General features: G+C 44.8%; 2 protein-coding genes across 3 annotated transcripts; one reads left to right on the top strand and one right to left on the bottom strand.

The window, feature by feature from the left end:
- The first annotated feature begins 133 nt into the window (after positions 1-133).
- ik (IK cytokine) lies at positions 134-6,832 on the top strand. The gene is made up of 20 exons (XM_081718971.1): positions 134-291; positions 1,031-1,097; positions 1,440-1,532; positions 1,825-1,884; positions 1,974-2,141; positions 2,249-2,363; positions 2,709-2,779; positions 2,913-2,959; positions 3,101-3,264; positions 3,524-3,632; positions 3,724-3,763; positions 3,968-4,133; positions 4,295-4,313; positions 4,488-4,567; positions 5,057-5,139; positions 5,255-5,312; positions 5,412-5,500; positions 5,632-5,740; positions 5,986-6,020; positions 6,594-6,832. Exons 1-20 carry the CDS (start codon positions 276-278, stop codon positions 6,619-6,621), a joined length of 1,617 nt encoding a protein of 538 aa, XP_081575097.1. The 5' UTR covers positions 134-275; the 3' UTR covers positions 6,622-6,832.
- On the bottom strand, positions 6,830-24,374 carry LOC113587440 (arf-GAP with Rho-GAP domain, ANK repeat and PH domain-containing protein 1). 2 transcript variants are annotated; one of them, XM_035527216.2, is made up of 24 exons: positions 24,106-24,374; positions 23,757-23,845; positions 23,571-23,632; positions 19,690-19,903; positions 19,445-19,525; positions 18,976-19,101; positions 18,714-18,774; positions 18,502-18,622; positions 18,268-18,425; positions 18,074-18,180; positions 16,577-16,776; positions 16,258-16,343; positions 15,836-16,018; positions 15,561-15,735; positions 15,358-15,402; positions 14,894-15,017; positions 14,356-14,455; positions 13,782-13,977; positions 12,172-12,217; positions 11,823-11,998; positions 11,313-11,522; positions 10,175-10,280; positions 8,080-8,227; positions 6,830-7,910 (listed from the first exon to the last, which is right to left on the bottom strand). In XM_035527216.2, the coding sequence occupies exons 2-24, from the start codon at positions 23,819-23,821 to the stop codon at positions 7,863-7,865; spliced, it is 2,838 nt and encodes a 945-aa protein (XP_035383109.1). In that variant the 5' UTR covers positions 23,822-23,845; positions 24,106-24,374; the 3' UTR covers positions 6,830-7,862. The 2 variants fall into 2 exon arrangements, with proteins under 2 accessions (XP_035383109.1, XP_035383108.1); XM_035527215.2 differs by having other exon boundaries at positions 19,690-19,906; positions 24,106-24,373.
- Positions 24,375-26,669: the final 2,295 nt, after the last annotated feature.

The following is a 26,669-nucleotide window of genomic DNA, read 5'->3' as shown; positions in this document are numbered from 1 at the left end:
AGTACATATTAACTACATGTTTTAGGTGTAATACACGGCGTCTATTTAGACACGTGCGATTTTACTCACCGATGTTATAAATGTTACTGCAGGTACAGTAGTATTAACGGAGGCAGGAACCTTCACGCTCCAGCACAGTAGCCGGCGCTGCGGCGCATCCTGCCATTGTGGCTCTGAGGAACCGTAGAAGAGCAGACGCGTTTCTCGGAGCAGTTTGGCGATCAGCTGTCTTATAGACCAATATAATATAATTTAATAGTAAACCAGCGACCACAATGCCGGAGCGGGAATGTAAGTGTCGATAAACTGCTTCTTATTTATGTAGAAATGGCTAGCATGGCGTCTTTGTAGTGTGTGTTCACTCGCTAGCGGCCTGTTGGGACTCTTCATAAACACAAGGCCGCACTAAATACCACTAAAGACTACCTTTAAGGACGGAATATTAGCCACTAAATACTACTAAATACCACTAAAGACGTAATATGAGCTACTAAAGATGAGATCTGCGTAATGTTCATCTGTTTTTAGCTCATTAGCTACGTTATCACGCAGTTAGTCTCAGTAGCTCTGCTAATTGTCCTTCCGTCGTGAAGGTTTCTGATGAACCTGCTGGTGGAGTAGTAGGGAAGTCGGCGTCCCTGCGTGGAGCTCACCTCTGAAGCACACCTAGCTACTATGATCATTTTATGGATAGAGCATAGCACACATAAGAATTTTCTGAAAGAAAGTCGTTAGCTTTAAAAAGAGCGTTCCAGACATGGGAAGTCTGGGGATTTGCTCATTATTTGAGTAAAGATGTAGAATATCAGGGAATTTTGTTTGCAGCATCTTTAAATTTTAGTTGCCTTATCAAAAATATATATTTTCTTGCATTTCCCTTATTATGTGAGTGGCTGTTATGGTTACTTGATATTTCCTTTCATTATAGTTCATGAAGATTCAGCTTTTTAGTTAGTGGGAGTCAGGGAATTGGACACTTGAGTGGGACCTGTGACTGATGGCTTGATCAAGTTTGTGCTCTTTCTTACAGCTGAGCTGTACTCCAATCCACTGGCCCCAGACGGCCATGATGTGGAGGACGCCAGAGCAGCTCTGCAGTGAGTTTGGATATGCCAGGGTTTCACACAGTTTTTGCATTTGAAAAACAGACACTGCATCTAAATAATGGACAGTCTTCATCATGAATAAATCATTGTGTGTGGTGTCATGCAATCTCCAAATCTCATTCTGTTTTGTTTTATGAGTTACTTGGCAGTCCCTGTCCTGGGGAATCTCCTCAGAATGGATGCTTTAAAGTGTTTGGAGATTATTGCCAGTGGTCAGATTAATTACACTTTGAAAGTTGATTAAGCACCAGATAGTCTCACACACTGTTGTTATCCTGTGCCCTCATTGGCTGATCTCCCTGCTACATGTGATATTCTGTCTGTAATATTTAGATCCAAGCTGACCAATGAAGACTTCAGGAAGCTGCTGATGACCCCCCGGGCGGCCCCGCCCTCGGCTCCGCCCTCAAAGTCCCGTCATCATGAGTAAGTAGAGCAGCAGTTCTGTTCAGGACAGCACTGATTCTGCTGTGGTCTGAAAATGTGCTATTGGTGCTCAGTCCATGGCTGCTGATACTGTTTCATTCTTTTGTTTGTGTATTTTGGTGACGTTTCTCTCGCTGGGACAGACTTGTACTATAAAGGGGAAAGACTGTTACTCCTAAATTGCTGAACCATGAATTCCGCTGCATTAAATATCCAGTCAAAATTTGTTTGTGCATAGTTTTCCCTGAGTTCTGATTGGCTAATGCACTGCTATGATTCTCAATTTTCCCAGAATGCCACGGGAGTACAATGAGGATGAGGATCCTGCTGCTCGCAGAAGGAAGAAGAAAAGGTGAGTTGGGCTGGCAGGGCAGTCCCCTGGAGGTGGCTGACGGCACGGTCCGGTCCCGTGGGGCTGATGTGCGACTCCCTTTTGTGCAGCTACTATGCGAAGCTTCGACAGCAGGAGCTGGAACGCGAGCGCGAGCTTGCGGAGAAATACAGAGACCGAGCACGCGAGAGACGCGACGGCGTGAACAAGGACTATGAGGAAACAGAGCTGATCAGCACCACAGCTAACTACAGAGCAGTGGGCCCCACAGCAGAGGCGTGAGACCCCCCCCCCCGCACTCAGTAACACAGGCCACACAAGCCTGCGCATGTGTGTGTGCGCATGTGTATGTACTGGGGCCTCATGTGTTCTCCTGTCTTCTCAGGGATAAATCAGCAGCAGAAAAGAGGCGTCAGCTGATCCAGGAGTCCAAGTTCTTGGGTGGTGACATGGAACACACTCACTTGGTGAAGGGCTTGGACTTCGCCCTGCTGCAGAAGGCAAGTAGCATCACACCGTAACCACATCAGCACCACAGTACAACCTCCACAACAGGACAAACTTTCTTTTCGTTTAAGTGTTAATACATGTAAATGATGCCCTGCTAAGTTTGTCAAATATGTAAGATAGTTTTGATTTGTGGAGAGTGGTGGTGATGTAATGAGAGATTCCAGCTAAACGTCGGGTACATTATAATCAGTTTGTTAGTGATGTTTTAATCAGAGTTTATGTTGTATGTTATGTAGTGTAACAGCATCACTGCTGATAGAAATAACGTATCTGAAATCAAGTGACGTATGAAAACTGCCCCTGTGTGCTTAAATGGAAACATCTTTTGTTTCCAGGTGAGAGCTGAAATCACCAGTAAGGAGAGAGAAGAGGAGGACATGATGGAGAAAGCACAGAAAGAAGTGAAGTATGTCTGATCAGCACCTGCGTATGTGTCTGACGTACAGATCTACAGCACCAAGTGTCTGCTTACGCTGCTCTACAGCACAGGGCCATTGTCTGATTAAGCAACCTGCAAATGTGTGTGTTTGTGTTTTCAGGAAGGATGAAGACCCCGAGCAGAAGATTGAGTTTAAGACCCGTCTGGGTGAGTGGAATAAAATAAACATTGAGAAGGGCTTTTGTTTTACAGTTTTTAAAAACATTTCATTTTTAAATAATGATGTTGCCTGAAAACAAGCCTTGTGAAGACCAACCTGTGTGTGGGCGTTTGTGTGTTGCTACATAGGGAGGAACGTTTACAGGATCCTGTTTAAAGGGCGTCAGACGGAGCGAAACGAGCTCTTCCTGCCAGGCCGTATGGCCTACGTGGTGGACCTAGAGGATGAGTACGCTGACACTGACATCCCCACTACGCTCATCCGCAGCAAGGCCGACTGCCCAACCATGGAGGTGCTGCCACACACGCGTGCGCACACACCTCCTCACCCCCCTCACACACACACAGCCCCACCCCAAACCCCAGTCTAGGATGCAGCTTTGTCCAGTGCTCTCACAAATGTAGTAATGCAGACACGTTAAAAGTACGTCACGTGTAGAGTTGGAAGGGCTTTTTTTTTTTTCTCTTATGAGCAAATATTTCCTGAACTAAATCTTCAGTCATACAGGAAGTGTGTTTGTATGTGTGTGCCTGTTCCACACTCTCCCCCAGGCTCAGACAACCCTCACCACTAACGACATCGTGATCAGTAAGCTGACCCAGATTCTCTCCTACCTGAGGCAGGGCACACGAAACAAGAAACTCAAGAGGAAGGAGAAAGGTAGTGGCCATCTCCGTAGCAGCCCTATAACAGCTTCTGACCACCAGCTGGAAAGCTTCCATTGTTAATTTACTGTTTGTTGTGCTTTCAGGGAGACTTGATGACCGCAAAGCCCCAGAAGCTGACATAAAGTGAGTCCGATTACAGCATTACCAAGGCAACGACCTTATTGTTGTTCCCTAATTGCTCACTTTGAGATGATGGGATGGTCATATTATGTAGAGACAGTCACGTTACACTAAGGCTACGTGATGAACGTTCTCCGTGTACGCTTCCTATGTTGAGAGGAAGTGCTGAGCGTCTTTTTAAAGTCGCTGATTTGTGTGTTTGCGTAGCATCTTTGACGATATTGGAGACTACATCCCATCCACATCCAAACCCACACGGGACAAAGAAAAGGAACGCTACCGAGAAAAGGAGAGAGAGCGTGAGAGGGAGAGAGAGAGGGATGAGGAGAAGAGGCACCATAGCTACTTCGAGAAGCCTCGAGCTGATGATGAGGTGAGGGAGAGAGAGAATGAGAGAATAAATACACCATAGGTTTGGAATGGGTTACACTGTTGTAGACCAAACCAAAGCCATGCATCCATATTGTGTGTATGTGCATGTTTCTTGTGTGTGTCTGATGTATTAATCTTTGTGTGTGTGTGTTCCTTTTGCAGGCAGTTGACATAGAGAAAGGTAAGTGTTTACAGATCCATCTCCTCCCAGAGCTGCGTGAGTAGATCCAACTGGGGCAGTCCGGCCGGGTCTGTAGAGACCTGTGCTGAACTGAAGATGTGTCTGCATGTACGTGTGTGTGGGGGGGGGGGGGGAGGGGGTTCAGGACTAAAGCTGCTTCCATTCTGTCCACAGGTCCTGGATCAGTGAAGGATCAGATCAAACTGATCAATGAGAAGTTTGCGGGAGCAGCGTCTACGCAGTGGCAGGAGACATATCCTTTATATACACACACACATTGCAGCAGGTCGGTAGCCCCTACACCAGCTCTGTTGTTGACACTGTATGTTGACAGTTTTTTCATTTTCTCCAGTAGAAACAGGTCATTTGTTTTGGTTGTACAGCAGGTCCGACTGCGTTCTCACGTCATCCAGCTTCTATTGTGCCATTTATTCAAGAAATAATCAAACTTCAAAGACTTGAAAACTTGAACATTTTGAGTAGTTGGTGCTGCCTCTGTAAGACTGGGCGGCGTCTCTGACGGAGGTCCCAGGTGTGTGTACGTTAGCGTAGGATCACATCCTGCACCTGGGAATTCTGGTCGTTAAGCTCCTTAGAACAAGACACACTGAAGTTTGTTTTCTTTAGGACAAATGTTACATGTTGTTTTCACCTGAATGTGGAGTCCCGACAGCTGGGTTTGTCTCTGGTGTTCGCTGAAAGTGAGCACCACCTAGTGTGCTGTTCTTTAACTGCATCTCACAGCTGGGACACGGCGGGAAGAGAAGAAACAGGTGGGGGATTTCTTTGGCATGTCCAACAGCTACGCAGAGTGTTACCCCGCTACGTGAGTGCCATTGCACCAACCTCACCCTGCCACACCCAACCAGATACTGGTCCAGAGATTTGAGCTGGCCGGAGTGGATGAGGAGAGGAATATAATAACCTGTGTGTGTGTGTAGGATGGATGATTTAGCGGTAGACAGTGATGAAGAGGTGGACTACAGCAAGATGGACCAGGTGTGTATTAACCACGTCTTCACCATGTGCGTGTGCACGTGCGCACGTGAATAAGACGTGTAGAGGAATAAAATTGTGTGTGTGTGTGCGCGCGCGCAGGGGAATAAGAAGGGACCCCTGGGCCGATGGGACTTTGATACACAGGAGGAGTACAGTGACTACATGAACAATAAAGAGGCCCTGCCAAAGTAGGACCACACACTCACACCATACATGCACACACACCTGCATACATCTCAGCATTCCCACTCTTTCTCCACGGTTGTGGTGTGGACCGTGTGTGTGTCCTGCCTGTCCCACGTGTGGTTTGTCTCTCTAGGGCTGCGTTCCAGTATGGCATCAAGATGTCTGAGGGTAGGAAGACACGGCGCTTCAAAGAGACTAATGAGAAGGCAGAACTGGACAGACAGTGGAAGAAGATCAGCGCTGTGAGTCGCCTGTGTGGGTGTGTCGCGCGGGGGGGGGGTATCAGTGGGGTGGTGTGTGTTTGCTTTCGTCCCTGGCAGTACACACACACACACACACACACACACACACACACACACACACACACATCCAGGACACCGTTAGCACACTGACTGTCACCAGTAGACCTGCAGTTCTTTTATTGGTCTTAACATTGACCTGTAAGAATGGGATAATGTGATCATGTGTCGGTCTGTCTGTTCCCTAGATCATTGAGAAGAGGAAGAAGATGGAGGCTGATGGGTTAGTACACTTCTCTCTCTATCTCTCTCACACACACACACACACACATCAGTGGCCCAGTAGAGAAAGTTCTATTCCAGACAGTGTTAAGATACTTACACAGAGCCAGTTTACTCATAAGGTAACACAGGAGTTTAGCACTTCAGCTGTGTGTCTCAGTGTCGCAAAATTAAACACACACACACACAGGACTACTGTACAACACCTATACACCCTACACAAGATATGCTCTGTATTTATAATTTTATTATCTTTCCATTCAACCACCTCCTGCTCACTTACACATGCACACATCTGCACTTTACACAACACACATATTTAATATTTGGTTTACATACATGTCTATATTTTGCCCATATTCTTCCCCGTACACTTTTGCATATTTTATATATTGTATATTTTATTAGTTTGGATCCTAATGGCCAACAGTTTCTCTGAACAGAATACACCCAAGGCCTGTTAACAGAGCAACACACCCCCAATAACTAGTGAAGACAGGGAACTTCACATCCTTGTGTGCCCTGTGCTGGTATAATTAACATGTAATTAACAGTTATAACATCTGTCTTTCAGGGTGGAGGTGAAGAGGCCAAAGTATTAAATGTTTGGGAAGGGTTGGATTTTTTTTTTTTTAATGTTTGGGTTTTTGTTTTTTGGGGGGGGGGGGGTTGTTTTTGTTTTTTTGTAGTTGCTTGTGATCCATCAAATAACTTAACTTTGAATGCAATTTATGCAACAATACTGTCAGCCAGCTGTGGGTCAGTGCTCTGCTTAAAATGTCTAACGTCAAATAAATGAGTCCGCACTCTTGACTGTGTGTAAATGCTCTTACTGCAACATAAGAAAGCACATGTTGGCATGTTACACTTGGCATTTTGTCAGCTAACACAAGTTTGACTTGCCTAGTAATTGTCTATAACCCATCACTGTTTTTACACATCGATACCTCGCTTTTTACACATCGAAAATGCCCACTGGACACAGCTGGTTCAAATGAATCACAGACACACCCTACATGTGTGGGGAACGGTTGTTGCAGGTTTCGTTAAATATGAGCACCAGGGGCAGAATATCTCATGAATTTAAATTAGAGTGAGTACCAGATGTCCCAAGACTAGCTGGAACCCTGTGTAATGGAAATCAGTAGTAAATGTAATCAGAAGTTTGGTGTAGGCCCCACCACTGCTAGGCTGGAGCTGGTGTGCTTCTGAGACTTCACCCTCAGTTGCCTAAAGTGTATGCTTGTGTAACTAAGTTGCTTTGGGTAAAAGCGTCAGCTAAATGTACTGTACTGGAGAAAGGACCTTCGTCCCAGGAGCTGTTAGCACAGGATGTCCTGATTGGTGAAAATGAACCAGAGATATGCTATGACTTACAGTCTTGGAATAGTTTAAAAAATCCAGTTATGAAGGAACAGTCACCCCACAACTGTTGTCATGTTCAGTAACCTCAGACTGCAGACATGGCTCATTATCAGTCGAGATTTACTGGGTTTATCTGAGACTTTTATCCAAGGCAACTTACTATTTTGACTGAATACAAATTGAGGGTTAAGGGGCTGCCTCATGGGCCCAACAGTGGCAATCAGGCAGGGACTTCAACTGGCAACCTTCTGATTACTAGTCTAGTATCTTAACTACTGAGCTACCATACCATGTCCCCCAGTCTAGATGAGGTTTATACATGAGAAACAAAATTGGATGTTCATTAAAAGGGATTTTGAGGGCCGAGTGTATTCGTACACTCAGGTTTCTAAACATGAACATGTGAGTAGTGGGTGACCCAGTTCTGAGCCTCTGAAGAAGGGTTTTCAATCTTTTCTGAGAGTCAGTTGTTCATGTTTCAGAACACAGTGATCAACTCTTCTTCCTGTAGGTCCTCTTCTTTATTCTACAGGCAACACACACAAATGAATGTTACAAATGTGTTACACAAGTGAACCATGTTTGTTTTTTACAAATGTGTTCATGTTCTTCTGTGACAGTAGAAAGCAGAAATGTATGTAAAAGTTATTTGGCTGAAGGGGGTGGGGCTTGGAGGGAGAGTTGCTGGTGCTTACCAGGAAGACGAGTGTGTGATGGATGAGGAGTTCCTTGGTGAGGCGCACCATGTCACTGCTCATGGCGAGCTCCTGGAACAGGGTGGGCGCGAACACCACAGCAAGGTTATGAGCTGTCATCCGGTTCACCAGACTGTGCAGCTGTACCCTGCCCAAACACACACACGCCTCAGACTATGTTCCCATACTTGTCCACAAACAATGATGTGGAAAACCTATTTTTACCACTTACATGATTCAACTGAATCCAGACTACAGTCAACTTCAGAACTTCTAGATACACTGGGTTTCTGACTACCTGTTGCATACCTAAAGATGCATGGCAGGTGTTTCTAACAGGTACTGCTGGGTTTTGTAAGTAAGCTGCCATTTAAACTTCAGAGGTCTGCGTAATGCAGCAGCTCCACAGCTGAGCAGCATTCTGCAGCAGTAACAGCAGGCTCATGTCTCTACGTGCTGTTCAGGGAGTCTGTGCGCAGGAACGATCAGAAAAGTGCACTGAAGGGCTTATGAGCAGAGTTTAAAACATCTACTCACAGAATACCAGCATTACCAATATTTAGCAAAACTGCTTTCAGGCTTCTGATGTTCCATGTTTGTTTATTCCATTAATAAATGTGTACGTTTCAGTTAGGGTGGTTTTCACATGAAGATCAGGATCACATGTAATACCTCACTTTGAGTATGTTTACATTTATCTGACACTTTAAAAAAAAAAAAAAGACTTACAATTCGGACTGAACACAAGTTGAGTAATTGAGGGTTAAGAGTTTTACTCAGGGGCCCCAACTTCAGTACCTTAAACAGAGACACCACAGCCCTCCTTCCTTTATTACACTACTGTCCTCTGCCTTCTGCTGTTATGCAGTAGGTTTGTTATCGTATGGAGCTGCTATGGAGTAGAGCTGTTATAGAGTAGAACTGTTATAATGTGGAGTAGAGCTGTTATAGAATAGAGCTGTTATGGAGTATAGCTGTTATAGAGTAGAGCTGTTATAGATTAGAACTGCTATAATATGGAGTAGAGCTATTATAGAGTAGAACTGTTATAATATGGAGTAGAGCTGTTATAGAATAGAGCTGTTATGGAGTATAGCTGTTATAGAGTTGCTATATAGTAGAGCTGTTATTATATGGAGTATAGCTGTTATAGAATAGAGCTGTTATGGAGTATACCTGTTATAGAGTTGCTATATAGTAGAGCTGTTATGGGGTAGAGCTGTTATAGAATAGAGCTGTTATAGTATACAGTAGAGTTGTTATAGAGTAGAACTGTATATAATAGTAGAGCTGTTATAGTATAGAGTTGTTATAGAGTAGAGCAGTTATAATATGGAGTAGAGCTGTTATAATACAGAGTAGTGCTGTTATAGAGTAGAGCTGCTATAATATGGAGTAGAGCTGTTATAGAATAGAGCTGTTATAATACAGAGTAGAGCTATTATAATAAGGAGTAGAACTGTTATAGAGTAGAGCTGTTATAATACAGAGTAGAGCTGTTAATACAGAGTAGAGGTTATAGAGTAGAGCTGTTATAGAGTTGTAATAGAATAGAGCTGTTATAGTATAGAGTTGTTATAAAGTAGAGCTGTTAGAGTAAAACTTATAATATGGAGTAGAGCTGTTATGGAGTGGAGCTCTTATAATACAGAGTAGGGCTGTTATAGAGTGGTTATAGAATAGAGCTGTTATAATACAAAGTAGAGCTGTTATAATATAGAGCAGAGCTGTTATAGAATAATATAGAGTAAAACTTCTAATACAGAGTAGAGCTGTTATAGAGTAGAGCTGTTTTAATATAGAGTAGCACCATTATAATACAGAGTAGAGCTGTTATAAGCTGTTATAATACATTGTAGAGCTGTTATAGAGTAGAGCTGTTATAATATGGAGTAGAACTGTTATAGACTAAACCTGTTATAATACAGAGTAGAGCTGTTATAGAGTAAAACTGTTATAATATGGAGTAGAACTGTTATAGAGTAGAGCTGTTATATAGTAGAGCTGTTACAATATGGGGTAGAGCTGTTATAATATTGAGTAGAACTCTTATAGAGTAGAGCTGTTATAATATGGAGTAGAGCTGATTGCTTACAGGTAGAGGTGACCACACAGGGCTGCCAGTGTGGCCCTGTTATCGAGGGGAAGGTGCTTCACCAGTCTGCGGTAACCCTCCAGTCTCTTGGTCTCCTGTGTGTGAGCTGAAGAGACAGTTGGACATCTGTCACTCCATACAGCACTGCAGTAGGACATCTGTCTCTCCATACAGCACTGCAGTAAGATATCTGTCTCTCCACACAGCACTGCAGTAGGACATCTGTCACTCCATACAGCACTGCAGTAGCACTGTAGTACTGTAGCCAGTCATATGAGCACCTGCGCAACAACTGGCCATTACTGACCTAGTGATACCAGGTCTATTATCACTACTGGAGATACCTGGTCTACTCTGATATCTGGTTTACTATCAATACTGGAGTTACAGGGTCTACTATCAATGCTGGAGATACCTGGTCTACTCTGAAACCTGGTTTACTATCACTACTAAAGATACGAGGTCTACTATCACTACTGGAGATACGTGGCCTTCTCTGATACTTGGTCTACTATCACTACTGGAGATACGTGGCCTTCTCTGATACTTGGTCTACTATCACTGCTGGAGATATCAGGTCCACTATCACTACTGGAGATACAAGGTCTATTATCACTACTGGTGATATCAGGTCTACTATCACTATATTGCTCAGTGCCAACATCTTTCTTCATTACTCTTTTGGGCATTTATCCCCAAAATCCCAGTGTGTCTTGGCTTCACATGCTGTCTTGAGCTCATGAATTCCCTCAGGCAGAACTAGAGACCTTTCTGCTGAGAGAAGACCTTTCTCGGTGGCCAGTACTATAGGGAGAGCTTATGAATACTGGCCCTAGTTCCCTCAATATGATTTGAGGAAACGTAAGAAAATCTTCCTACGTAAGACAGCTTTATTTACATAGTGCCTTCCTTAACCCGAACCTTCCTCAAGTTTGATACTTGAGGAACCAGAAATACGTTTTGTTCTTTGTTTGACTTCCAATCTTATTTTGAATATCAAAGACAGCAGAGCAAATATAGCCAAATATAGCCAGTCTATGTTATGGGAGTGTCTGAATTCTGCTGATCACAGTGGTATTTGATCAGCCTGACAGCCTTTGGAGGTGTTTGGAGACATTTGGAGCCCTGGGTGTGCTACCTGCTGCCTCTGCCCAGCTGTCAATCTCTGAAGCTGGAATGAGCTGGACACTCTGGCGGAGGAGCTGTTTCAGAGCTCCAGCCACATCCAGCACGTCCCCCTCATTTGTGCCCAGAATGGCCTGTGTAGGAGATGCGTGAAGCTCCTCCACCAGCTGAGTGATTTTAGTGACTGTACCACAGCATCGGTACAAACCCTCCACCTTTAACCCTGACACACACACACACAAACACAATTAATTAACACAAAATGGAGAACAGTCTGATCAGTAACAGGTCAGAATTATCTGTAGCTCAGGTCCATGACTTATTGTTTATTATAGTTATTGCATGCCTGCTTCGGAGGACAGCCCAGTCATAATATGCACATACTTTATTACTTATTACTATCACATTTTCTACTTATTATTTATTACTTATTGCCTAACAAAAGAGAGAGACTCCAGAGAATGTCACTGCTCCCGTGTAAAGATCTGGGCTGGTGGGGGCTTGCAGACAGGCCACCCCTCACCGTAGAGAGTGATGTGGGAGATGCATCGCTCCACCTCCGGGGGGACGCTTCCACACATCCTGGAAGGAAGCTGGTACATGGACTGGTGCTGGTTCCTCATGAAGGAGGAGAGTCTGGGCAGCAGGGAGAACCAGCTGCTGCAGCTCTGCTCACGCTCAAACTGTAGGTAGAGCAGCCTGCAAGGACAGAGAGGTTAGAGCAGCAGGTAGAAAAGGCACGTAGAGCATGTGCAAAAAACAGGAGAACCTGCAGTGAGTCTGTGCAGTGTGGCAGCCCTACAGGAGCTGAGTCTGTGCAGTCTGCGTAGTGAGTCTGTGCAGCGAGTCTGTGGGGAAACTGAAACACTCACATTCCTGCTGTAGTTACTTCAATGATGTTCTCAGAAGCACGCAGGTCTGCAAATTGACAAAATCCTATCAATCCAATGACATCAGCCACCACAAGTAGACTGTTCGCCCTACAGCCTGCCATCATCATCATCATCATCATCATCATCATCATCATGTGTCTGTGTCTGTGAAAGGCGCTATATAAATTGAACTTATTATTATCATCACCATCATCACCATCATCATCACCATCATCATCACCACCCACTGCAAGCATCAACCATCAGCTGTGCAGCACCAGCACTGAACCTGTGATTGCACCTCGTCCCTCAAACACAGACATGGGTGTGGAGAGGTTACTCACTATTGTGTGTGGGTGTACTCACTGTAGTGGGTGTGGGTGTGTACTCACTGTAGTGGCAGTGGGTGTGGGTGTGTACTCACTGTAGTGGGTGTGGATGTGGGTGTGTACGCACTGTAGTGGGTGTGTGTGTGTACTCACTGTAGTGGGTGTGTACGCACTGTAGTGGGTGTGTGTGTGTACTCACTGTAGTGGGTGAGGGTGTGGGTGTGTACGCACTGTAGTGGGTGTGGGTGTGGGTGTGTATGCACTGTAGTGGGTGTGGGTGTGTACTCACTGTAGTGGGTGAGGGTGTGGGTGTGTATGCACTGTAGTGGGTGTGGGTGTGTACTCACTGTAGTGGGTGTGGGTGTGGGTGTGTATGCACTGTAGTGGGTGTGGGTGTGTACTCACTGTAGTGGGTGAGGGTGTGGGTGTGTATGCACTGTAGTGGGTGAGGGTGTGGGTGTGTATGCACTGTAGTGGGTGTGGGTGTGTACTCACTGTAGTGGGTGAGGGTGTGGGTGTGTATGCACTGTAGTGGGTCGGAGTGTGTACTCACTGTAGTGGGTGTGGGTGTGGGTGTGTACTCACTGTAGTGGGTGAGGGTGTGGGTGTGTATGCACTGTAGTGGGTGAGGGTGTGAGTGTGTACGCACTGTAGTGGGTGTGTGTGTGTGTGTACTCACTGTAGTGGGTGAGGGTGTGGGTGTGTACGCACTGTAGTGGGTGTGAGTGTGTACTCACTGTAGTGGGTGTGGGTGTGGGTGTGTATGCACTGTAGTGGGTCGGGGTGTGTACTCACTGTAGTGGGTGTGGGTGTGGGTGTGTACTCACTGTAGTGGGTGAGGGTGTGGGTATGTATGCACTGTAGTGGGTGAGGGTGTGGGTGTGTACGCACTGTGGTGGGTGTGGGTGTGTACTCACTGTAGTGGGTGAGGGTGTGGGTGTGTATGCACTAGTGGGTGTGGGTGTGTACTCACTGTAGTGGGTGTGGGTGTGGGTGTGTACTCACTGTAGTGGGTGAGGGTGTGGGTGTGTACGCACTGTAGTGGGTGTGGGTGTGGGTGTGTACTCACTGTAGTGGGTGTGGGTGTGGGTGTGTACTCACTGTAGTGGGTGAGGGTGTGGGTGTGTATGCACTGTAGTGGGTGTGGGTGTGTACTCACTGTAGTGGGTGTGGATGTGTACGCACTGTAGTGGGTGTGGGTGTGGGTGTGTACACACTGTAGTGGGTGTGGGTGTGTATACACTGTAGTGGGTGTGGATGTGGGTGTGGGTGTATACGCACTGTAGTGGGTGTTCTGGCTTAGGGTCACTGCCCTGCGCAGGGCATGGGGAAGTAGAGGGCAGATGAGCAGCTGGCCGGGGCGAAGTAAAGCCCAAACCTCCACATGCTGCAGCCCAGCTCCTTCCAGCAAGGACACGCGGGACACAGCCAGAACCCCCTCCAGCTCCTCATCTGTCAGCGGGCCCGGCAGAACCACCTGAGTACAGGACCAGCCGTCAGCAGCTGCTCAGCACCTGCAGTAAGTGACTGTAGTGTGTGTGTGTGTGTGTGTGTGTGTGTGTGTGTGTGTGTGTGTGTGTGTGTATGTGTGTGTGTGTGTGTGTGTGTGTGTGTGTGTGTGTGACTGTAGAGTGTGACTGTAGAGTGTGTGTGTGTGTGTGTGACTGAAGAGTGTGTGCATAAGTGTGTGTGTAGTGTGTGTGTGAGTGTGTGACTGAAGAGTGTGTGTGACTGAAGCATGTGTGTGCATGAGTGTGTGACTGTAGAGTGCATGTGTGTGAGGGTGACTGTAGAGTGTGTGTGTGTGTGTGTGAGTGTGTGAGTATATGTGAGTGCAGTCCTGATTGGTTCGTACCCGGATAATGTGCAGCATGTGAGACAGCAGAGAGTCTCGTGCATCTGCACTGCACTTGAGGCTGTCTGTCAGAGTCAGCACCTCAAACTCATGGGTGTTCCTGAGGTGTGTACACATACACACACCCACACAAACAGATGTACACACACACGCACACAAACACACACACACACACACACACACACACACACGCGCACACAAACACGCACACACACACACACGCACACACACGCACACAAACACGCACGCACACACACACACACACACACACACACATACACACACACACACACGCACACAAGCACACACACATACACACATACACACACAGCACACAGGCACACATATACACACACATATTTACACTTAACTGGCTTTTATAAATCCACATACAACAAATATGGAGGTTAAGATCAAATATGTAATCAATGCATTCTGGAAAAATTGTGTCAACAAAGAATCACACACGCACACACACACACACTCACACACACACACTCACACACACACACACACACACCCCTTATGGTATTCTCACCCTGAAGAGAGGTCAAATATGGAGATGACCTCTCTGAGGTCAAGCACATCACAAGCTGCAGACTCATTCTCCTGTGAAAACAGGAAACGCTCGTCATCCAGTTTCCCATGAAGCTCCTCCAGTCCTGTTCTCACACACACACAGACACACCAATAAACACCAGTCAGGCGACCAAAACACATCATAAACATATCAGATATGGAGCATACACAAACACAAACCAGTCAGACACTAAACACACAACATACATTCCAGCTAAAACAGTAAATACACACACCACACACAGAGAGAGACATCATACACACCATTCTGTAAATACACATGCCACATACACCCTTCACTTTGAACAAAAATAGAACAAAGAACAGCAAAGCAGACAAGTGTGTCACAGAGATGTAATGTGAGAATCTCACGGTCCACCAGACCAGACAAGTGTGTCACAGAGATATGATATGAGTCCTCACTTGTCGGTTCAAGAGGCAGTCTCTGCTGGTCAAAGTCAGGTGCTTCTGTAAACCGCACACAACAGTTAGCCAAGGTGAAGGTTCAGGAAAAACCTCCAGACAATTCATGACCAATTAAACCACCATTACAACTTCTGAAAAACAGAAGAACTGGTGGCCGTGTTGCTGTGGAGCACTGTAGTACGGTCAGGTTGTCTCCTCACCTACAAACTCATTGTGTCGGAGCAGTTCGGTCTGCAGTGCCTGGCCGGCATTCTCTGCCAAAGTGATGGCTGAGAGGCAGTGTGGATCTCCAGTGATGTTGAGAACCTTTGCCCCCGAGCACAGCAGAGACAGTGTCTCCTCCACATCTGCCCCATGCACCACCTCACCCAGCCTCTACACCCACAGCAGAACAGCAACACACACGTTCAACACACTCAGCCTGACCGAGCCCAGGATAGCTGGCAGTGAGCGTGTGGGAGACCCCCCGACACACCTTGTTGAGCAGGGTCTGGCTGCAGGCCAGCGGATGTCCTCTGCGGTACTGGCCTCTCTGGTATTTGGCGTAGATGAACTCAGCCCTCTGGTCCCGCGACGCGTTGGGCAGGATCTGCTCTGCAGCTGGAATGTTGTGGCCCCAAACGTTGTTTGCAGCTTTGTTTCCATAAATGACGAAAAGCTGCAGAGAGCAAGTACACACTTTACACACTTCACACACCGCTGGAAGGAGCCCCTCACACTACACCAATTATCTCAGCTTCTTGATTCACTTTTCACAAAAAAAAAAAAAAAAAAATTATTTGAAATGTGAATCTGTTAATGTTCACACCTACCTGACCTCTATGTGACATCATTTATCACAGCTGACTCATTCTGAGATGTGTTAACAGAGCTCGTGGTGTTAGTACAGGATCTCACCTGGACCAGGGGCTCTGTCCAGACCTTACTATCCAGTTTCAGACTGCGAACTTTTGACCTGTTACTACCCAGAGAGCGATGGACTCCTGAAAATGAACCATGTTAGATATTAGACAGGACATTACACCAGACCACCTTACACAGAACCACATTACACATGACCACATTAGACATTAGCGACAGGCCTGTATGTATCTTGCATGCAACTGGGATTTTTGAAGTGTGGACACTAGAATGCTTGCATGTGCCCTGGCCCCGCCCACCCTCACCTGTATGTACCTGCCTGCAGCAGGGCCCTGCACTGGCCCCGGCTCCTCACCTGCACATGCTTCACAGATGACCAGCAGCAGGTTGATGGATGCCCACTCTGGGTTGGGGCTGCCACAGTCACCACACACTTTGTTCCAGGGGCTGGCCCAGAGGCGCAGTGCCACCTCACTGCAGGACAGGGCACTGAGGATCACTGCATTCAGAGAGCCCAGCCAGGCCACCATCTCTCGTGAAGAGTCGGCTGAGAAGCTGTAATGGTACATTAGGTGACCAGCTGTGTATGGAGAACTCTCATACACACGTCTAACTTCAAACAGAAGGAACATGAAGGTCACAGCATGGATGTCCGATTCCCCCACCAAATAACGGACTGTTGCTAAAATAAAATGTCTCACTATCAGAAGAAAATATACAAATAAAGGAAAAAGAGCAGTTATTTCTGAGGACAAACTCTATGTGGATGGACCGCTCTTCTGATATGGGATGCCCTGGTTATTGTAACATTTAAACTTGTATTCTCTCTCTTCATACATCAGTCTCACCATCAATGCATATTCATCTATATATCTATTTATAACTATTCATCTATATCCACCTACCTGTCACACTATTTCTCTGCATTTCTACCTACCAGTTACTTGCCCAGCCCCATCCCACCCAAACAGTAACCTTCAACATTAGCGATAAACCACAGGTAAGATGTCACATTTCACAGGTAAATCATCATATTTTAATCCAGTGCACAGTCTCACTACCATCACATGTGCATTAGACACCAGAACACTGGGTTTAAGTTCCTCTCCTTCATCTGCGTTACATCACTTTTCTTTGTACCATTACATATTCATATTCTTGGTATAGATCACGTACTCTACTAGTACACATACACACAAGATAAGGCCTGCAGTTACACAGTATTTTAGATAAAGCCTGCAAAAAAACACACATACACACACACATGCATGCAAGAAACCAGTCAGCTGTGATCCACTCTACACAGAAAAATCTGAAATGTCATCTCTCAAATTTCAGACCTGGAATATTTACAGATTCAGCTCTCTGGATCAAAGTTAATGTTCTCCAACACTTAACCACCAAACCGCTGTATCTGAGCAAGAACAATCCAACCTGAATTCACTGCACTTATGTCACATATTTTCTGCCCAATACAAGGAAGTGTAGTAATCTTGATAAACAAATATGTGTGTTCACCCATAATACTACTGCTGATGCAGTGGGATTCATCATCATAAACATCGTACATAAACATCAGTTAACATCGTAAACAACTGCGTCCCAAATTCTGATGATTCTTTTTTTTTTCAGACTTTGTTCAAATGTTTACAAGCTTTCTGGATCACCAGTTGTAGGTGGAGGTGATTTAAATCCAGTCCGTGATCCCAACCTCGACAGCTCAACTCCACAGAAACAATACAGCACTTACTGTGTGATTTAGAATGAGTCCTGTTTAGTATGAGATATATTACTATTTTAATTAAAGTATTTTCTGACAAATCAGATGGTGAACACTAGAAGAAAGACTCACTTAAATGTTTTGTATGGTGTGATGAGGCTAAAACTGTGGCGTCCAGTCTGCTTCACAGACGCGACATTCATGGACACGATGGTCATCCCCAGACCCAAAGTAAAGTCCTGCAAGGCAAGATCAGAATGGTGTGTTTATCTCCTCAAATGTCTTCCCTTACGGTACATGTGAATGAGGACAGTCTGTGTCTCCACCTCCTTGCTGTTGTAGATCCACAGGTTGTATCCGCAGATGGCAGCGTACACCTTACTACGCTGCTCTTTCAACACCAGGGAACCGTGCTGCTCTGGCGGTGCTGGTGGGTCTTGGCCACGGGACGCATGCAGTGATGATACCCACCCTACCTGCACAGCTGCAGCCAGAGAATTCATGAGAACCAGAGACATGAAGAGGACAGAGCACAGAACCTTGAGGAACCCCCCCATCACCTTCGCTGTGAGCCATGAACTCAAAGTGCTTTTTGCGGAAATATATAGAGAATCGCCCTTTGTCCTGCTGACGCACACTGGAAATGCTTGAGACATGGAACACGTACTCTGTGAACTTGTCCTACAATGAAAAAGTGGAATGTGATGCTATCACAAAAGGAATTTAATGATAGTGGGATTGCAAAAAAGAGGTGACACCCTGTCTAATTTACCGAGCGTTTTTTCCATAGAGACATCAGCTGACCATCAAAAGTGGCCCACAGAACATTGTGCCTACAGGCAATGGGGAGCAGAAAACATGATGTAATATGAAGTTACGCATCTGTAGCACCTCTCTCAGAACCCAAGGACACTTTACCAGCAATATGCTACACAACGCTTTTACATCCAGTCAACACACCATCAAAACATGTAAAATTCCAAAATATATCTGCATGTCCAAATAACGTGACAGAATGGTAACACGTTAATTACTTGCGGCCCTTCCAGAAGTCCAGCCAGCTGGAGCGAGCCACCGCACTCTCCCTGATGGAGCCCTCCACTCTGCTGCCTAGTCCGGATGGACTTTGCTTCCTCCTGCTCACACGGATGGTGGCAGCGCTGGGACAGCAGGAAAAACACACAGCATCAGTGAAAAGCACAGCAGTGACAAGACCGGTACCTCAAACCTGGGACATTTACAAAAACAGCATTTGTTACAACCACTAAAAAACAGAGCATCTGTCGCAGACTGGTGGCATATTTTAGAAGGATCATATTTTAGGAAGGTTTCATTTTCATTGCAAACTTGTTGAAATTATCATCCCATCTCACCTTCTCCCTGGTTTTACAGTGAAAATAAATGTGATTAGGAAAACTGTACTGGTGTGTTCATGTACTAGAACTGTACTAGGTCTGCACTGTTGTACTGTAGTAGTTCTCTGAGTAAGGTATAGTGTCCTACCGTGGTTTCTTGGCAACTCTGGCCTCTAATGGGTCTGTTGACTGAGGGTCTCCACACTGAACATTTGCCACATGAGGTACACTGAAAAACAACAACTTTGAACCCTACAGTTGGTCTATGAACTATAATAATATGATAATAAATGATTTTATATTATAGTTAGCCATGTTAAACATTGTCTATTGACCACATAATGTAAAAACAACCTGAATACAGGTATAGTGACAGAACTGAGTTCTACCCACATCTTGTCAGTGTAACTGTGTTCGCCAGCAGCCTTGCTGGGGGTCTGGTCTGATTTGGGGGAGGCTGGAGTCAGAGGACACTCATCACTTGAGGAGTCTGACTGAATCTCTGTTAAGTTCTTCATCTCTTCATCCACAGAGGCCGACGGTGTTAGGGGCAGAGAAACTGACCATATGAACTTCTCACATGTTCCTCTGCTGCAGTTCATATCGACTTCTTATGTGGAACCAAAGGACAACATGTAGACATTAGGAAGCAGATTAACAGCAGAGCCCAATAGTATGACATCTGGAATCAGCTGCAGATTCCATATTGAGCCTTTGATCTTCATCTGGTTTATTAGAAGCAGAGCACAGCACACTGCAGAAACCTGCGTTACAGAGGAACATTCAGTGCTAGTGCAATGACACGAACTGCAGGAAACGGCTGCACATTGTGTATTTACCCTCACCACTGACATTACACCTACATTAGTGTTTTTTACTAGACACAGTTAGAAACTATAGCAATCTGTTTCCCTATACAGAGTATTAGATGTTATCTGGACATAGTGGCACTGATGTGTGTGTGTACAGATACTGTCACGGTTAGTCCCTCCCATCTTCCCTGTTCCATGTTTTCCCTGTCTTGTGTGTTTTAGTTCCATGCCGTAGTTTAGTTTTCTCTGCCCCTCGTTTGATTGCTCATTTCTGTCATTGCTCATTACATCTGTCCCTCATTTCTACCTTGTTAAGTTCATGTATTTAAACCCTGTCTGATGCCCTGTGTGTTTGCTGTTCATTGTGTCTGGTGGATGTATGAAAGCCTGTCTGTGTTTCAAAACCTTCGTTTATGTTAGCCTGCTTTGCTATCCTAGCCTTCATGTTTCCTAGCCTTTGTTATAGCCTGCTTCCCCTGTTTGCCTTCAAGTGTTTGTTTGTTTATAATGTATTCCTGTACTCTCCGCGTTGGCTCTATGACCCTGGACTACTCCAACAACTACGACTCTGGATTTGCCCTTAATAAATCTCATTCTTCTCCACACGTGTCTGCCTCCTAACCACTGACTGTCACAGAAACACTCACACTCTGGACATAGTGACACTGAAACACGTGTGTACTGATACACTCACACTCAGGATGTAGTAGTGACACTGAAACACGTGTGTACTGATACACTCACACTCAGGATGTAGTAGTGACACTGAAACACGTGTGTACTGATATACTCACACTCAGGATGTAGTAGTGACACTGACACACTTGTGTACTGATACACTCACACTCAGGATGTAGTAGTGACACTGACACACTTGTGTACTGATACACTCACACTCAGGATGTAGTAGTGACACTGAAACACGTGTGTACTGATACACTCACACTCTGGATGTAGTAGTGACACTGACACACTTGTGTACTGATACACTCACACTCAGGATGTAGTAGTGACACTGAAACACGTGTGTACTGATACACTCACACTCAGGATGTAGTAGTGACACTGACACACTTGTGTACTGATACACTCACACTCGATGTAGTAGTGACACTGACACACTTGTGTACTGATACACTCACACTCAGGATGTAGTAGTGACACTGAAACACGTGTGTACTGATACACTCACACTCTGGATGTAGTAGTGACACTGACACACTTGTGTACTGATACACTCACACTCAGGATGTAGTAGTGACACTGACACACTTGTGTACTGATACACTCACACTCAGGATGTAGTAGTGACACTGAAACACGTGTGTACTGATACACTCACACTCAGGATGTAGTAGTGACACTGAAACATGTGTGTACTGATACACTCACACTTAGGATGTAGTAGTGACACTGAAACACGTGTGTACTGATACACTCACACTCAGGATGTAGTAGTGACACTGACACACTTGTGTACTGATACACTCACACTCAGGATGTAGTAGTGACACTGACACACTTGTGTACTGATACACTCACACTCAGGATGTAGTAGTGACACTGACACACTTGTGTACTGATACACTCACACTCAGGATGTAGTAGTGACACTGAAACACGTGTGTACTGATACACTCACACTCAGGATGTAGTAGTGACACTGACACACTTGTGTACTGATACACTCACACTCAGGATGTAGTAGTGACACTGAAACACGTGTGTACTGATACACTCACACTCAGGATGTAGTAGTGACACTGACACACTTGTGTACTGATACACTCACACTCAGGATGTAGTAGTGACACTGAAACACGTGTGTACTGATACACTCACACTCAGGATGTAGTAGTGACACTGACACACTTGTGTACTGATACACTCACACTCAGGATGTAGTAGTGACACTGAAACACGTGTGTACTGATACACTCACACTCAGGATGTAGTAGTGACACTGAAACACGTGTGTACTGATACACTCACATTCAGGATGTAGTAGTGACACTGAAACACGTGTGTACTGATACACTCACACTCAGGATGTAGTAGTGACACTGACACACTTGTGTACTGATACACTCACACTCAGGATGTAGTAGTGACACTGACACACTTGTGCACTGATACACTGATACCAGCACAACACTCACAGTCACGTCACCTCCATGTCACTGTCACTGCAGCAGCAGTTAAAAAGAAAAAGTAAAACTTCATGCACCAACAGATGGGTGAAGCCATCACTCCCAGGGGAGTCACACCACCATCATACCCTTATATGGTCCCGCAAGGACACAGAGAGTCAGGAAGTAACTCAGCAACACAGCACATACTGCAAGGTGTTATCAAAAAGGTCATGGAGTCATAGACTCAGTTCCCAGGGTGCACACATATTGCCATACTGAGAAACACACCAGCGGCTGTGGATAAGAGTGTCTAACAAATTCTGGATATTTTATGTATGTGTGTGTATATATATATATATATATATATATAGGTCTAGGTAGCCTACTAGCACCTCCAGAGCGTTATCCATGAAGTCTGGTAGGCAAAAGTGGAGAGGGATGAGATTATGGTGTCTTATGACTTTGTCTCAAGTTTACAACCATCCAACCCTCCTACAGATGCATCTGAAAGTGTGAGAAATCAACCCAAACAACAACCTGTGTAGCAGAACAGCGCTCAGCTTGAGCAAGATGTCTGAATGGAGGTTATTTTACAGGGACATTTAACTTGGGTTAAAGGTGTCTCCTAAACATCCAGTCATGGGTTTAGAGACGACAGCTGATCAAAGACTAGGAGGTGCAGGCATTACGGCATCAAGTCCAGTTCACACAGGAAGATTTTCGAGACGACAAACCGGCTTGTGTGGTGACTCCCCTCGTGACATCACTTATCATCTACTTACAGCAGTCCTAACATCTCAGCCTTGTTTCACATGACAGGTTTCAGGACATGACCGACACGATGTGCATCACCTGATGAGGTTTTGGATATGACTGGAATGTCTCTCAGCATTGCATGACTATCCAGCGACCTGATGACTGAAAACCTTCTCAGGCATACTCCAATTCCACAGTGCTTCAGGCCACATGCCTAATCACAACATTAGTGTACAAGGACAGTTTCCTAGGTAACGCTGGTCAAAAATACCCGTGAAACACACAACATAAACAACAGCGTGACATCAATCACATCTGGAAGAAGTTAATTATAAGGACGATTTCCTTAAGACTGACATGAGACATTGAAAGCAAACTCTTTAAAGGGCATGAGGCATCAAAGACCAGGGCTCTTACATGACCCACACAGTACTAATTACGTTATGTCACAACCAATAAATCATTACATAATGTAATAATACATTAGCATAATGTAATCTGCTTGCGTGTTTGTACTGTAGTAGGTCTACCACTGTAACATGAAGTGTTGTTTTTTTTAAGTCTTACAACTTACCTGAGATGATCTGTCCCGGATTTCTGTAGTTTTCCTCTGGTTTATCGACCGCCATGATGTTACTACAAACCAAACAAAAAGACAAAAGACCCTCCTTTAGATACACTGAGGGGAAAACTTTAAACATACAAGTACCGACAAGTACAGGTTTGGTTTGGTAATGCAATACTGCTGACATGTGCTCACCTCTCAGTGGAAGGATCCCTGGAGATCTTGTATCTGGCCCGTGGCTTTGGGACTGGAGCAGACATGTCAGCTCAGGAGGATATGAAGGTCTGTAGGGATGTCATAAACAATGTCAACTAAAGAAGAAGTTTTACACTTACATTTACACTTACAGTTACTCTGATTGATGTAGAAATATGCAGCGTTCTAAAATGACCTCACACGTAACTACTACTTACCTGAATACAGGCTAAACATGAAAACAAACAGCTCAAACAGATGAAAAGGCAAACACAAGCAAGGTCAAGTAAAGATTTTTTTTGAGCATATCAAAACTAAAATTTCTTATTGAAATAATCATCATACACACCTTAATGCTGGTCAAAGGTGACTTCCTTATTGTAATGGCTCGATATGATAACACTCCAAACCAAACTCAGATAACCTCACTGGTGAAGGTACAAACCAGACAAGGCTTGGAGTAATAGAGAAAAGCAGCACCGACCTCGGCAGGACGGGACTCTGCGCCGGTAAATGTCAGCGCAGGCGTGTTTCTCATTAACCGGTGGTTACACTCGTTTGACCCGTTTGGCCGAGTCCTTTCCTCCTGCTGACGGCTTTGGGTTGGTCTGACTGATAAAAACACAACAACTTGAGACAGAGTGAAACCTGCAGGGCTGAAGTTACTTACACATAGATCTGCAAGGCCAAACCACGGCTGTGTGTGTGTGGCGGGGGGGGGGGGGGGATATAGAGTGAAACGAATATTGTAGGTCGAGTTAATAATAAATGTAATGTAAATATAAATGTTGCTTGTCAACGTTTAGCTTTAAAGATCAAACGTGATAAAGCGCGGACGTTCGTAATATAACTACCGGGTTTATTTCTGCCCTCTATTGTTTCGACCCTGCTATAGACAGAATGTGAGATTTTCATACATTTGCTGATACACTGATCGGTCAGACAGACTCGTTATTTCTCTCACCTATGAGTGAATACCGTTAGGGAGGTTAAATGGGAATGTTCGAGAATACTATACAAACACTACTTGATATAGTTAGCGCTCTCACTGTCTGTACTGGGATACCTGGAATCCACCAGCCTGTAATGTGAGAATTCCCCTTGTAATGTGAGAATTCCCTTTGTAATGTGAGAATTCCCTTTGTAATGCTTTTCTAAGAAGAAGCAAGTTGCAGAAGCACTAGATCTGTGAAGACAATTAAATAATTCCACTTTGTGTGTATGATCTGGAGGGGGTGGTAAACTGGGTTTGTCAGGGACAGACACACACCCTCACCTCAGACACTCACCTTCCCCTCAGACATACACCCTCAGCTCAGACACACACCCTAACCTCAGACACACACCCTCAACTCAGACATACACCCTCAGCTCAGATGCACGACCTCACCTCAAACACACATCACCTCAGACACACACCTCATCTCAGACACACAACGTCCCCTCAGATACATGCCATCACCTTAGACATACACCCTCACCTCAGATGCACACCCTCACCTCAGACACACACGACACACCCCCTCATCTCAGACACGCACCCTCACCACAGACACATGCCCTCACCTTACCACAGTGTCTGATAAGGTAGCCAAGCTGTATGTAGATGATAATATATGCAAGCTGTATGTAAATGACAGTGTCTGATAATGTATGTAAGCTTATGTAAGTGAAGTTGAGGAATGTACAGTGATGTTTAATATTTTTATAGTGGTATGTGTAAATATATTGTCATGTATTATATAATCAGTTTTTGATGCTAATAACAGTTAAGGAAGTGGGAAAATGTTTAGCATGTCTTTAAATGTGTTTAGCATGTGAACATTATAAGTTTAATCACCGTTAAAAAGGGCTTCCATGTTTCAGTAAAGGTCGCTATTTCTTACTTCTGTGAGAGTGTGTGAGTTACGCATGTCCAGAGTGTGTGAGTCACGCATGTCCAGAGTGTGTAACTCAGACTGATGAGAGTGTGTAAGTTACGCATGTCCAGAGTGTGTAAGTCACGCATGTCCAGAGTGTGTAACTCAAACTGATAAGAGTGTGTGAGTCACGCATGTCCAGAGTGTGTAACTCAGACTGATGAGAGTGTGTGAGTTATGCATGTCCAGAGTGTGTAACTCAGACTGATAAGAGTGTGTGAGTTACGCATGTCCAGAGTGTGTAAGTCATGCATGTCCAGAGTGTGTAACTCAGACTGATGAGAGTGTGTGTTACGCATGTCCAGAGTGTGTAACTCAGACTGATAAGAGTGTGTGAGTTACGCATGTCCAGAGTGTGTAAGTCACGCATGTCCAGAGTGTGTAACTCAGACTGATAAGAGTGTGTAAGTCACGCATGTCCAGAGTGTGTAACTCAGACTGATGAGAGTGTGTGAGTTATGCATGTCCAGAGTGTGTAAACATGCCGGCAGGTCCACCAGGCAGGTAGTTAATCTATGATGCTACTAAGAGAACATTGTGAACATGTCTCAGTGTCTGGATAAGATGAATATTTATATTACTGTATCTGCTAAACTTTGTATTGTAAAGTTTCAGTTGTTCATACTGAAGTAATTATTGAATATCAATATGCTTTACAAAGATTTGTGTATTAATATCTCCAGTATGTTTCCTTTAATTGCATTGTACTGAACCTTTGAATCTATGAAAACAGAATAAAGTTTTTCCCTGAATCATGCACCATTGTGTCAAATGTTTATGACTAATAATAATGAATACACAAAATAAAATCACATCAGGTCAGTGTGGTTCATACATATCTGCAGGTAAATAAAATCAACAGGTGAGGTTTTGTTTGTCAGTGGTACAGTACTAAACACAAACACAAAAGTTCATTTTACAGGTGGAAACAATAAATTCAAAACTCTTATTATATTTGTGTTAAATGAACAGCTTCTTCACTTCAGGCAGGACT

This window comes from Electrophorus electricus, chromosome 8 (genome assembly GCF_041902795.1).
Source record: "Electrophorus electricus isolate QZ-2024a chromosome 8, ASM4190279v1, whole genome shotgun sequence".
NCBI lineage: Eukaryota > Metazoa > Chordata > Actinopteri > Gymnotiformes > Gymnotidae > Electrophorus > Electrophorus electricus.
This window is presented reverse-complemented; position numbering and strand designations above follow the sequence as displayed.

Coding starts and splice junctions, on each gene's coding strand:
- ik (XM_081718971.1), top strand. Junction 1,533..1,824: donor TCAAAGTCCCGTCATCATGA/GTAAGTAGAGCA, acceptor CAATTTTCCCAG/AATGCCACGGGAGTACAATG. Junction 3,265..3,523: donor CCGACTGCCCAACCATGGAG/GTGCTGCCACAC, acceptor ACTCTCCCCCAG/GCTCAGACAACCCTCACCAC.
- LOC113587440 (XM_035527215.2), bottom strand. CDS start 23,821: ATGTCTGCTCCAGTCCCAAAGCCACGGGCCAGATACAAGATCTCCAGG. Junction 16,777..18,073: donor ACACCATACAAAACATTTAA/GTGAGTCTTTCT, acceptor GTACCATTACAG/CTTCTCAGCCGACTCTTCAC. Junction 12,218..13,781: donor AAGCCAGAACACCCACTACA/GTGCGTATACAC, acceptor GTCAATTTGCAG/ACCTGCGTGCTTCTGAGAAC.